This window comes from Patella vulgata, chromosome 9, assembly GCF_932274485.2.
Source record: "Patella vulgata chromosome 9, xgPatVulg1.2, whole genome shotgun sequence".
Lineage (NCBI taxonomy): Eukaryota > Metazoa > Mollusca > Gastropoda > Patellidae > Patella > Patella vulgata.
The window spans coordinates 27,701,598-27,716,298 of NC_065887.2; the positions used below are offsets into that span (position 1 = coordinate 27,701,598).

Consider the following 14,701-nt stretch of genomic DNA (forward strand, 5'->3'; position numbering starts at 1 on the left):
TAACGCTGGAAAAGAAAATAGAAAAAAAAACCTTCCGACCCCAGTGCTTCACGCAAAATATAAAAATCAATAGGGTTTATCCTCCGAGTGAAATACAATAGTCCCGATGCTTCACACCAAATCTAAAATAATTCGTTCAAAGCTGTGTCCTCGGTTGCGTTCACAACAATTTAAAAATTTAACCACAAATGATACCATTAGTCATCTATGTTGACCATTAGCTTGGCCTTTTAAAATATCAGTAGAGATGGTAAGTATGTTCAACAGATATTGATCCTGAATGTTTTAAAAACCTAATCATTTTAATTTGTCGTAGCTCTTCTGACTATTTCCCGGAATTGCTTAAGATCGTGTGCTATGTTCTAAATGTTGGTATTAATATTTCATATTAAACATATAAAATTCACAGATATTTTAAACATTGGTTAATGTTCAATCACTCCACATTCACTTCCCAGTGTTTCATTGGAAGCCTGTACTGGGCCACTTGGATAACCTTGGTTACTTCCCTTTGTCCAACGTTATAAAGAGAGAGTGAGAGAGAAATGGGGTTTAACATCCACTCGACACAAACTAGGTCATTTCAGGACTAACATATGGTTCAATTTTATTTCAATAATTCGCTTGTGCGTAGGGGTCTTTAGCAGTTGGAGGAAACCGGAGGACCCGGAGAAAACACACGAGGTTGGACAGGCGACCCTAATTTTTGTCCGCACGCGCTAACCATTCGGACATCTACCCACAACCCTACCCCACCCCCCGCCAGCGTTATAAATATTCGTCGTGTAATTAGTTCAAGTTTCAAAAAATAATATCGTGAATTTTAGATTCTGAACAATGTATTCTCCTACAAACACCACAGATCTGTCGGTTTCTGGTTAACACTCTCACAGTGGCCCTTCGATTCAATTCGTTTCTAGTTCAAATGATCCCATAATTTACTCGAACACAATAGTGGCTAGCACTTTCACAGTAATTAAACGCATATAGTTCACTTTTTACATATTATTCTGCACATGACCATACAGGTTTCATTTAAATAAATAAATTAATAAATATCAGCTTTGAAGCTACACTATTTTATAATGAGTCTTACACGACAAGAATTTGTCAGACCCAAATACGAAAATAAAACACTGGTACAACATTTCAATGTCCATTTTTATGCTAAATTTATTTTTCACCTAGTCTATTTTGTTACTAAACCTGTTGTTTATCGCATCCCTTAACAGCCATCAAATCCCGTCGGCCATTTTAAATACTTTCTCTTTATCCGGGATCATGAATTGATTAGGCCTACCAAAAGCAACAACTGGTTTTATTTGATTATCAGTTATGATTATCCACAGCGACGACACATTTATTAGTCAAGAGGCATAACGTATGAGCTCGATTATTTTGGTAAGATTCAGGTTGTTCACTTTTTGGACCTGGGTCTAGTCTACTTTTACAGGACGTGATGTCATTATCTTCATTTGCGTTTGTTAGGTAATTCTTTTTAGTAGAACTTCTAAGCGCTCCAAGTTTTAATCCCACATCCTTTCTTAGAACTGGTAGTGTTCCTCTTAAATGTGCACGTACCTTTATAATGACAACAAAATAAAGATATAAATAAAAATAAAATGAAATGAAATGGGGTTTAACGTCATAATATTCTGCTCCGACTATGGGCTAATGAGGACGGGCATATGCCATACAGTGTGCTATGAGGGAATGTGCGCCGATACAGGCCCACAGACACGCTCTCCATTTTAGGTTCGTAGAAATGGATAATTATTTGATTTCGCTATATTGTGAACTCGATATAGCAAATAAAGACTGGGCGAAAGTATTTTATAGTGAGCCGTCTATATCGCTACACATAATGACGACGTGCCCCCGAAAAACTCTTGTTAATGAGACAAATAGAGAGTATTAACGTCCACTCGATAAAGACCAGGTCATTTCGGAACTAATATATGGTTCAATCTGAGTTCAATAATTTGCTTGCGCGTAGGGATATTCAACTGGGGGGGGGGGACCGGGGGACCCACCACACGTCTTGTCGCGCACAAGCGGGAAATCGTAACCACGCCACTTGACTCAATGACAGACCGTATGATCTAACTCGCACGCGTTAATATATTCGACCACCCAACTACCCACTTGTTAATGATACGGAAGGTCTGTGCAGAAATAGATTCTTAATCTGTTTATTTAATAATAGACGTCATTGACCAAAAATCTAATCGTGAGGTTGTGCGCTAATTAAATTATGTGCTAATTAGATTTTATTTTTTTCGTTTTAGTATTTTAATTCGGTTTTGTTGTTTACAGCTTGTCAACTTGTAGCTCATTAATCGTTAATTAAATAATTGATAAACGTACAGAATATTGCCAAAAATATGATTTTAATTGCGGATCCTAATTTATTCACGGATGTTAAACAGGAAATTTACACAGACGGATATAAAACTGTGATTCCCAAAGGATTAATGGGGTGCCCCTCTGAGAACTGCCCTATGCGGCAGTCTGTAATGATCTAAGGACAGCACCGGATATGTCTATGTCCTATCACAAGGTAAAAGCGGGCGGGTCATGTTCTATAAATGTGTCATGTCTGTCACAAATTAAAACCCGTATTTAAAACGTATTCGGGCGTATTCATTGGTTATAGGAAGTGGGCGGCAGTTCAACATGTAGCTTGTTCTTACCTCATGGTTAAAAAAACACAACAATAAAGACACTAAAACTCCCTGAAATAAAACAATTCATACATCATTATATGAAAGCCACACAAGGGATTCACTACGGAACGGACAGTGGTGGTACACTGAACATCGATAGCGTTTGTCCTCTTATGACGACAATGCTTAGCACAATATTAGAAAAAACTGTAGTCTATTATCGAATTCACAAGGTTTTCGATAAAGGGGTAACTCTAGTACAAAAGGTCGCAGAACGTTGAATATCGACAGGGCTCGCCCTATCATAACCACGATGCTTCACACCCAAACTGATTAAAACACAGATCCTATTTCGTTTCGTTTTTATTGTTCAAAATTTCGTTTTACTTGTCTTTACTACACTAGGATCTGAAAGAGTTGTTATCATTGACGTGTTCTGAATGATGTGAGCTATTAGTCAATGAAACAATCTGTTACGGCGAGCTTTTGGCATGTTTTGCACGGAACTATGGGCAATCCACTAGTAACATCAATGCTGATTGGTTAATCAAATGTCTGACGTCCTAGGGTCAAAAGCCGCTCGTATGACCTTTGACGCGACCTATCGCTACAACCGTTCAGATCTTCATGTAGTAGGCCATCGAAAGTAAAAAAAAAACGAAACGAAAGATAGATATGTAGTTTAATCAGATTGGTTCACATCATATTTGAAAAGAATCCGTCAAAAATTGTAGCCATTATCGCGTTCACATCAATTTTTGACGGACCGACGTACAGGGTGCAGACATAATACGCCAACACTGAAAATTTATGTGGGCGTATACAAATTCTGGTATACAGAATACAGGATGCATCTATTAGTGATAGAAACAAACCACTAAACGCCGATTGTAGTCACAGCAACAGATTTATTGACCTTTTGTTTCGTTCAAAATAAGAGAGCAACACTATAGACTAATCCCTATAGCAAGCCGAAATTTGAATTGTTGGCCTTCGAAATAGCATAAATGATACTAAATTGTCAGGTATCTTGCAAACTATTGACTTTAGGCCCTATAAATATAATATTACGGACAGATAGGCGGCTAAGTGGGCAAGACGCTAGCCTGGAAGTCGCGTGTTCGATTCCTGCATTAGCCAAGAAAGTTCATCGGGATTGTCAGCTGTGCAGGACTGGTAGACTGACAAGGTCAGCTGTCTAGTCGTTCGGATGGGACGAAAAACCGAGGTCCCGTGTATACATTGGCATGCACGTAAAAGATCCCCACGTAAAAGCCCCCCCCCCCTCCCGGGCAGTTAGAATTCGATATAAGAGTAGGCCATAGTGCCGCTGCCCGGGCAAAATTTCACTCATAGCACACTGTATGGCGTATGCCCGTCTTTATTACCTCAGTCGGAGCAGAACAGCAGGACGTTAAACCCTATTTCATTTACCGACAGATAGGGAGTTGACCCTAAGGAATTTTTAAATGACATCTTTTTTATGCCCCTGTTTGGTGAATCGAGGTTAAAGGCCACGTAATCTTCGATTATTTACAGACTAGCATATTACGGTCGGATTTCATTTATTTATCTTATATTACAATAATTTAATTACACAGTACAGGTGTTGGGATAAGATGGTGGTATCCGTACAGTTCCGCATCGACATACCTTTTAATTAGAATGATCTTTTAAGTACTCAAGTTGTACGAAGAACTGTTAACCCCAGGGGCGTTATTTCATAAATTCCCGACGGTGCTCTACATAAAGATATAAATATTTTTGTTTACCTGAGAATTGGACATTATTTCTGAAAGTATTTCAAACGGGTAGGAAATGTCTAAGTCTGGTGGTGGACGATATATAACCAGGAATAATTGTACACCAAATAAAGGCACCAACACAAATGACGCTTTTAACGCTTTCCTGTTAATAAAATATAAAGTTAAACGCATTATTCACTAATTTCATACGTAGACGGTTGTAATTATCTTTTGATAACGAATAGAACAAGCGGTTACAATGCAAGGTACGCCCACATTTTGCAAGAGATGGATAGAGAACTGGTTAAAAATAAATGCAACTTTTGGTACAATCGGGGGCCATAATCCAGGAAATTATGGTCCGGTATGCACGAATATCGAAAGGCACAAAGATCTTTTGGATATAAACATATAATATTGTAAGTTTCATCAAGATCGTATAAATATTGTGACCACAACGGTTGGTATTACATGCTTTTACATTAATTGCGTACACGTATAGTAGCAGCCATTTTATCGGGCGGTTTCGGTCCGATTTTCACGAAATTCGGACTTATCATTCATTAGGGTGTTATGGTGATATATTTAAACGTTTTTTCAAATCAGAAAAAATTGTGACCCGTAGAGTTTCCACAAGCTAAAAAAAAACGCGATTTTTCGTACAATCAGGGGTAATAATCCAGGATTTTACAATCCGATATGCGTGAATATCGACAGGAACCAAGATCTTTGGGTTAGAAACATATAATTTCATCAAAGTCGGATGGCAATTATGACCTCTTTAGGTCCACAACCTTGATATTACAATATTACAACAGAGCCGCCATTTTGTCCGGCAGTTTTGGTCCGATTTTCACGACATTCGAACTCAACCGTCATCATGGCGTAAAGGTGATATATTTGAACGTTTTTTTTAAATCAGATAAAAATTGCGACCTCTAGGGAGACCACTAGCTAATCCAGAAAATTGTGGTCCGATATGCGCGAATATCGACAGGAACCGGGACCTTTGGGTTATAAAGATACATTGTAAGTTTCATCTAAATCGGATAATAATTGGGACCTCTAGAGTGTCTACACGAAGTTTCAATCCGATACATATATTTCAAGTTTCGGCAAAATCGGATAAAAATTGTGACCTGTAGAGTGTTCACAAACAAATTGCGGGCGGACGGACAGACAGTGGCGACTACATAATACGTCCACATGAAAATGTTGGTGTATAAAAATAACCTATTCAACGTAATATAGACTCTGCTCCAATAAACATTGATGTGTTGGGGTTTTCGAGGAATTGAAAATGAGCAGTCTACATGTATGGCCCATAAGTAATCCTGCATAGTTCATGTATGCATATTGCATACATTAAGTTCATATTTACCATCTTCGCATTTTGTTTGATCTAGCATAACATAATGGTTACGTTTTGCAATAGTCTGAGCAGTTTCTGTTGAATATAGGCAACTATCATTCAAAGAATTATTTGTAAAATTTGCTCAGTTATATTTATACTACCTATAATTATTTGGTTCATTAGGATGGGTCTGTAATTGGTTTAATAATATCCTTAATATCCCACACAAGAAAAACACGTTTACCTGAAACAGAAATTGATATTTACACGATAAGAATCCTACTAATGGACTGAAATTACTAATTTGTATTTAAAATCTCAAATAGAAGTCAAGGCGGATATCCGTTGGCCTCCCAAAAATGACATGGTTCAATCTAGCCATTCAAGAGAGAAAGAGAGTGAGAGAGAGAGAGAGAGAGAGAGAGAGAGAGAGAGAGAGAGAGAGTTTAACGTCCACTCGACACAAACTAGGTCATTTCGAAACTAACATATGGTACAATTTTATTCTAATAATTCGCTTGCGCGCCTGGGTCATTAGCATTAGGAGGAAACCGGATGACCCAGAGAAAACCCACGAAGTTGGACAAGCGACCCCACTCCTTGCCACGTGCAACCGGGGAATCGAAACCACGCCAGTTGACTCAATGACAGACCATTCGGAAATCCCCCCACCCCCGATCCATTTGGGTAAGACGCTGGCTCGCTAGCCTGAAGGTCGCCTGTTGAATCCCTGCATTGGCCGAGAAAGTTCAAAGGGATTTTCCGACGTGGTGCAGGATGGAAGACCTGGCAAGGACAGCTGTCTGGTCGTTCGGATGGGACGAAAAACCGAGGCCCCGTGTTTACATGCACGTAAAATACGCCTTGGCAGTTGGAATGCGATATAAGAGTAGGCTATAGTTCCGCTGCCCGGGCAAAATTGCGCTCATAGCACACTGTATGGCGTATGTCCATCTGTATTAGTATAGGAGCAGAACAGTAGGACGTTAAATTCCATTTCATTTCATTTCATTTCAGATTCCTCAATCATCGCGAATACCAATTCTCGCGCTGTCCAGCTTAAATGTCTACCTGTGATAATCGAGTTGCAAAGTTCAAGGTTCGTTCATTGTCAAGGTTTCCGTGGAGGTCGCCATGTTTGATTTGAGTGTGTTTGTATCACAACCTTGACGCTATCGTTCACGTGACTGCGTTAAGGGGGGAGGCTATCCGAAAATTTTTATTCTGAAATGTTAAAGCTAATGAATTGAAAATAGTACAAGTAGTTAGGAAATGTAATAAACAAGGGAAAACTAGCATTAAAAAAAAGTTGTTGCCACGGTAACACATTTTTTGGGAAAAAATTATGCAAAACATAGGTACACTATATCTCTATAACTAGTTAAGATATCTTCGCCAAATTTGCAGGATATTTAAACTAAAATCTACCACAGAATCAGCCAGAAAGCAATATGAATTTCATTAAAATTTCAAAAGTTATCAAAATATTTCTCCAAAGACAAAATATTATGGTGAGGCAAATGTTTTAAACACCATTTTCCAAGAAACTATAAAAATTATAGAGAAAAACTCTCTGTCTCGTTTTGGGGTTATCATTAAAGAATAAGCAGTCCGAAAATGAGACATTTATCTTTATTAGTGCCAGAGATATGGTGTACCTATGTTTTTCATACTTTTTCCCAAAAAAAAATGTTACCTGGCAACAACATTTTTTTTTTTTTTTTTAATGTTAGTTTTCCCTTGTTTATTACATTTCCTACTACTTGTGCCATCTTTAATTTACTAGCTTTAGAATTTCAGAAAGCATTTTTTGGGTAGCCTCACCCCTTAAAGGGAGATAATGTTACCTGGCAACAACATTTTTTTTTTTTTTTTAATGTTAGTTTTCCCTTGTTTATTACATTTCCTACTACTTGTGCCATCTCTAATTTACTAGCTTTAGAATTTCAGAAAGCATTTTTTGGGTAGCCTCACCCCTTAAAGGGAGATAACGTAGCTATAAGTTCGGGAATTGCAGAATAGTCTAGGAAAGTCTAGATGTTGTAAAACTCTCTCCATGGGGGTATCATCGTTTCTTATGATGGATAATCTCTCTTTGACCACAATGACAAATGGGCAGAATGAGCAGAGGACGGGTTAACTGTCTTGTCGAGAGAATATTCGGTTCTCTTGAACTAGTAGCAATGACTAAGATTGCTACTCTCGTCTCTCCCAAATCTGCTCTAGCTGAACTATCGATTGATATTAGTCTCACAGACAATAATGGGTCCTTGGATATATGATAATGAAATAAACCAATTCATAGTCATTTGGGTAAAACCGGACATATTTTATTATCCTCTAGGGATAAATCACACAATTTCATATTAAATTAAAGCAAAACATCATATCACTTTGTAAATAAGTAATTGAGACCCTAAGTACCGCCAGAATAATAGATGTATAGAAGCTTAAAGCGGGCATTAGGTAAGATTAGATAAAGAGCTGGCAGTTCTCGCAATGGTAGTTATAAATTGATAATGAAAAGAATTTGCTGAAAATTCAGTCAAATTACTTTACTCTGAGCCGAGCTATAGGCGATAAAATTAAATCTAACCTCGATTGTCATTACTATCGTTGTTACGATAATAAACAAAGTCTCGATTATCCATTGTTATGTTTATTTCATCAACCACAAAACGTATTCAAATTTACTAAATAACGGAGCAATCCAATTTCATCGAGAGTTGATTACGTTCTTAGTTAATGTCCAATTAGTAATTTATATAATATTTCAGGCCTAAAGAAAGACCTGCAATGGGTAGATTTAACTCTTGCATAATGCTTGTTTAAATTATTAGACCTAGATCCGACTAGAGATCAGACAAGGCCTCATAAATATTATGATTTGGTAAACATATATTTTCAAAGCAGACTCTGATCCTCTTTAATAGTTTACCCTGGAGACGGGAAGTAATGTTATCTGATTTTAAAACGTCTGAGAAAAATCCATGTCAAACATCCACTTAACAGTCATTGAATTAATTTGACAAGTTTTTACGACAATGGCATAATATTTTATCATTTATCGCTAATGTTACAAGGAGAGTTATTTTGAACACCCCGTTTTCATTTTATACTTGTAGCATTAACACTATAAAAGCCACTCATCATGTTTCATTTGATGCCAGACAACCACCACAGTCTGTATAATGTCAACAAGTGAAAATATTCATCACAATTATAATTTTAAATGCATCTGCTAGCCATGCTAATAAAGATGTTCGAAGTAAATCATTTCATTGTCACATTTACTACCAATTAGATAAATGTGTCTAGGTTTTGTTGTACGGATTGACATACCAACCAAAATATCTAATATTATTATACAACCTTACAATATTTTGTCGGATATAACATACAATGACGCCTATACGCATCTCGGCAAGATCTACCACTCGTTGACAGTAGACATTGTCCAGTAACCCAGGCGTCGCTGTTTGAATCTGTATCTGGGTTAGTTATATAAAACGTGGCCGTAACCATTACATTTGGGTAAGTAAATTGGTTGACATCCACAGTGTGCAATATAATAGTCAACATACCTACGTAAGTAGACCTTAAATAATAAGTGGGTGTGGCTGTCTAATGCGCGCTTTAGATCACATGATCTGTAATTGAATCAACTGGCATGATTTCAATTCCTAGATTGTACCACCTAGTGGGTTTTCTACGCCCAAGCGAATTATTGAAATAAAATTGAACATATGATAGTTCCGAAAAACCCTAATATGTGTCGAGTGGGCGCTAACCCACCCCTCTCTATCATAGATTCCAAATAAAAACACGGAGCCAAATAGATACATAATTGATGCGGTTTCGCTGACAGGGTATCAAGTCAACCCGGATACCGTAGTAAACCGCGACACCGATGATCTACGACTTGAATTATGTGGGGAGCCGTTAGTAGTTCGGGTTTCTGAACAAACTACAATTTGAGACAAAGTAGATGATTAATATTTTGACGTGTCTGGTGTTATCCAGTGAAAGTAGATTGTTAACCGATCTCCAGACAATATACCATTTAGTATCCATTAGTATTAGTCTAATACATCGGTAATAATTTAGTTTATGATCTAGTTCACTAAAAGTGTGCTATTGTTACTTAATAGAAGATCGAAATTCCTTCTCTTATGTACAATGAACTTATCGAACCCGAAAATCTAGGCAAAAAGCCTTTATCTAAATCTAAGGAAGTTAAATGTAATGTATTTTACCAATATACACAATAAATTAGGAACGTATAATATCCATTCATAATATCCAGTATTTTGTACCCAGCACCTAAAATCGAAAATAATTTTTTGTTAAAACAAGTACGATAGCACTATATAAACCAGGAACCGAGCCATTCTCCCAAGCAGAGTTGTCTTCCCTTGCAGTTCACACTAACGGCTGGGTAGCGAGACTTCTGTGAAAAATGGAACCATAGATCTGTGACTAGATCTATGATAATACTGAGCATGCCGTCAACACCATCATCTTGGAATTGTGACGTCATATCGCTGCGTCTGTATGCAAAGAACGCGCATGTCAAGTTTCATATCGATTATGCGTGGATTAGTGGACAGAAGGCCCTCGCCCCCAAGAGAAACCACAATATGTAGCGCTTGGGGATTAGTTCCTGGTCTAACAACAAAAATAAACATATTAAGAGGACTAGGTGTTCTTAGAATTAGGTTCAAATATTGATTTAGTTTCATCCAATATGTTCTTTACAAATATCCATCCTTTCCATGTCGATAGAGTAAGCAGTAAGCAGAAGTAAGAATTTGCGTTAAATTATTGGCTGTATACGCTCGTATTATAATCGATGTAGAAAGCATCCAAATAAAATCAGATCGACAATTTCATTTTTCACAATGAAAATTCTTGATAAAGCTTCAAATCATTAATCTATTCAGCTAAATGAAAATGCATAGGTACTCTAACTAGTCTTATTGCATTTTGGAAAAATATAATGTACATACTTACTCTTGATCTTGACGGTATATCCGTATCATACTGTATATTAATACAGGTAGCACTGGACTTACTGTAGATATGTAAGAAAAAACCCAACATAACGTTTAATTGGCTGAACGATTGACTGATTCGTCAGGTCAAGAGCTTCTTGTAATTGTATTATTTTTGTACAGTGTATCATGGATCAAGATAACGGGTGTATCAGTGGTCTGTATCCATAAACGTCGATAAAAGAGCATGTCAAGTACATTCAATAAAAAAAGTAAAGATATGGCCCAGCTGTCAACTTCCTGTGAGTGCAGAACTACATTCGTTGCATTTGAAAGATCAGAAGGCCTACAGGGGAAATGTAATGAATTGGGGTTTAACATCATACTTGTCTGCTCAACTCAGACTAATGAAGACAGCATCGCGGCTCCCTGGTGTGTTCATAGGAAAAGTTCGAAAGAAAACATTTGACTGCAGTAGTGACAACGTTGCTGTAACAACCACTGAAGGTGTCTTGCATCTTTCAGTATATGGCCAGTTCTGTTGTATATAACCCCGCCTCCCAACAAAATACTCAAAATTATATCACCAATCACACATTTGTAACCGTAATCAAGTAGAAAACATTAGCTACTTACCCCAACCTGCCAAATAATAACCATTAATAGATTTTGGTACTTTAAAAGCTCGAACTATAAGTCTGTGTAGATGAAAACCTTCCAGGAACATCCAGGAAAAATTAGCAGCTTGGGTATAACGGGTGAGTATATATAGTATTTTACATCCAACCTAGTAAACAAATTTAGATGGAAATGCTAGTAGTAATATGTACACAAGACAAAAACGATAAGCCCCCTCCCAACTCTATCCTATATTTTCATCTAATCCAATATTATTTATAACGAAATAAATCGGCTATGGACATAAAGGCCCGCTTTCAAGAATATGTATATCATATGGGATATCCGTGATTCTCGGTTATCCATAATATCTTGAAATATTTTTTTCTTTTTGTGGAGATATCTCGACTGTTTCTGGATTTAAAGTTCCATGGTGTCTGTTGTTATGGCTAAAGCCCTTTGGCGCGGGTCGGGTGTGGGGTTCCCAATAAGATATTGTCGAATTGGGAAGTTGACATTTCAAGCTAATACCTAAGCTGATTTTAAAGTTAGTAAACCTTAATGTTTTTCAACGAAATGAATGTCACTTCGTATTGTTCATTTAAGCATTCATATCAATTAATAGTTTATAAGAAGAGGTTGTTATAACTTTGTCTCTGAACATCAATCGCGATTCATTAAGATTCGGTTAGATATAATCACTTACTTAAAGGAGCTAAATCGCTAATATTTGGGACCTACAAATTGACAGAAATGGGTAGCAAGGTATATAATAATGTAATATGAATGTAAATAAACTGATTTACATTCAATCGTTTCCGTTTTTACTCTAATTTCAATGCAGTTATGTTTGGCGAAATACGCCAGAAGTCTCAATCGAATGTCAATCTCTAGTGTCTGTTTATTCCAGTCTACACCGATAGTATTTATTGCGCATGCTCTCCAGATAAGAATATGGGGTCACCGTTTGACATGACTTGTGGAATATGTCTAACCTCGTTCTTCCGAGTAGCTTGTTACAAATTGCGCTGAAACGCATTATGGTACACGATTCGTGTACCAATCGTAAAATGTTTATTTTGTCTTAAATATTGGTTATCAGAAGCCCATCTTTTCCCAGTAAGATCACAACACCAATGTTGATTAAAATTGACAAATTATTCGTGTTTTCATTGTCGAAGGTTTTGGATGATATTGAGTTAGAGACTTAGCTACTTTAATACATTATTATACAGACAAGCATAATCCATCGATGACCTAACTAGCCATTTTATTAAAAATAATATAAACCTGTACGATATGCCGCGACCATTCAAAGCATATATCTTTGTTTTCCTTCTATGATAAACGGATATCTAACTCAAAGGTAGAAATAAAATAAATGTCAATTCATTGAACTATATATTATGTTATCGATATATTACTTAGTAATTTGCTGGAAATGGTGTCAGCGTAATGATTATCCAGTCCTAAATGCATGAAGCCATTATGGCAATAATCCCTCCTACTCTCTGTCCCATCCGTCGATATTATATCCGGGTTAGACTTGTCTCACGTCTCTAGAAATACTGTTAAGGTTTCCTTTCATCGAATGAAATATGATCTAAGGCGGAATTTACCATAATGACTGACATTTCAAACGCATAAACACATGGTTAGATCTATTTGATAAGACCAACTTCAAGTTTAGTCAAAGGTCACGAGATGAAAACAGGGCTAGCGCTAATCCCAACCCTAACCCTGGACCTAGGCCTAACGCTTATCATAATCCTAACCTACAATCTCGCCAACAGTCACATGTACTAACCTAATTTACTTCTCAGCGACCTTGACGAAAATTGAGTTAGCCTTAATAAATAGATCTAGCCTAAAAACATTGCCCGTAATTAAACACAGAAAAGCTCATTCAATCCAGCAAGGCTTGCTTTTACATTTCCCAGAAAATGAATTAAAGAAGATGTACTAAATGTAGCTATTGTAAACGTGGTGTTCTGGGTCAAGTATTTCATTAAGCCATGTGGCTTCCGAATATCTTACCGTATTCTGATGCATCAGCGTCTCTTTAGCCAGATTATGTAACCTGTTATTGTAAACTAAATTATCCCACAGAATCACCACAATATTCCGTACAATAAATGATATAAACAAATTCAGGTGAATTCTAACTCGATGCTGTCTTCGTAGAATCCTGAAAAAAAGAATAGTATAAATATATTCATACCAAATTAAAGTTGTGTGTGTGTACACCCTTGTACATACTAGCTTACATGTTTAAAATGCTACGACGTTTGGATTTCGATGAAATATGGCCGCTGCCCGACTACAATAAATTTCCCTCCTTGTACACGTGGTCACAGAAAAAGTGGCCTCAAATGATCTATATTCCTTTCATTTTCTTTGCATCGTGGCTGATATTTAAGACGCCCTAATACTTCAAGGAGTTCACATAGCTAACAATATGTCACCACACATAACCACATTTTAATTCATGGAGGTAATCAGGAGCTTATCCATTGCTTGGTAGACAGGGTGCTTTAAAGACTATTCAAACAGTGACTGGTAGTCATGAATGAACGATGTGGAGAACTGGGGATATGTGCCAGTGATATGAAGATCGTGTCACAGTGTGACCATTCTTGCTGTGAAAGTTTGGATTCGTTGAGAGCGATTTAATCGAATTTGAGGAAGAACCGTGAGAAGACTATAACAGTAATCGCGAAGAGATAGAATAAATGATCGGACGCGAGATGCAGCAGAATTATGCTTCAGAAGATGGTGGGTGGAAATGATGTTTCTCAGGTGACAGATCATCTAATGCTTTGTAAATGTCGGACCGCTATCATCTCTACAATAAATTAATTGAATGTCGAACCCTTGTCCTTTTTATTACAGCTACGATGCTGATAAAACATTTAACTTATGAATAAATATGAAAATTTAATTGGTGAATATTTCTTGTCACAATGGTTTAATGTAATGAAATGGTGTATCTGTTTGATCAGTCATCCTGTGGACTTATGTTACTTAGTTTTATGTTTTTGCCACTCTGGGAATAATATGGACATAGAATGAGATGAAATGATACATATAAACAGACATATTAAAGCAGTACCCGTCTTTTTAGTTCTTAGGGTTTTTGATCAATAAATAACCCAGTCAATTCTTGTGTGCGATGATTTTTTTTAAAAACCTAAATGTTTGAAACTAAAAGCTTTTGGAGAAGAGCAACTAAGTACTTTTTATTTTTAAATTAGTTTTTTTCCTGAAGAAATTACAGACACAGTTGTTAAATGGTGTTCCCGGAGAACAGAAACTCAAATTGGC

At 36.9% G+C, this 14,701-nt stretch overlaps 1 protein-coding gene across 1 annotated transcript; it reads right to left on the reverse strand.

The window, feature by feature from the left end:
- Window positions 1–276: 276 nt before the first annotated feature.
- LOC126807719 (calcitonin gene-related peptide type 1 receptor) lies at window positions 277–13,597 on the reverse strand (the record flags this gene model as incomplete). Its single annotated transcript, XM_050532495.1, has 8 exons — window positions 277–1,581; window positions 2,694–2,735; window positions 4,439–4,574; window positions 5,927–6,009; window positions 10,022–10,088; window positions 10,779–10,839; window positions 11,396–11,546; window positions 13,415–13,597. Coding segments are annotated over 8 exons (975 nt in total), but the record flags the coding sequence as incomplete, so codon positions are not given.
- Between the last annotated feature and the right edge of the window lie 1,104 nt (window positions 13,598–14,701).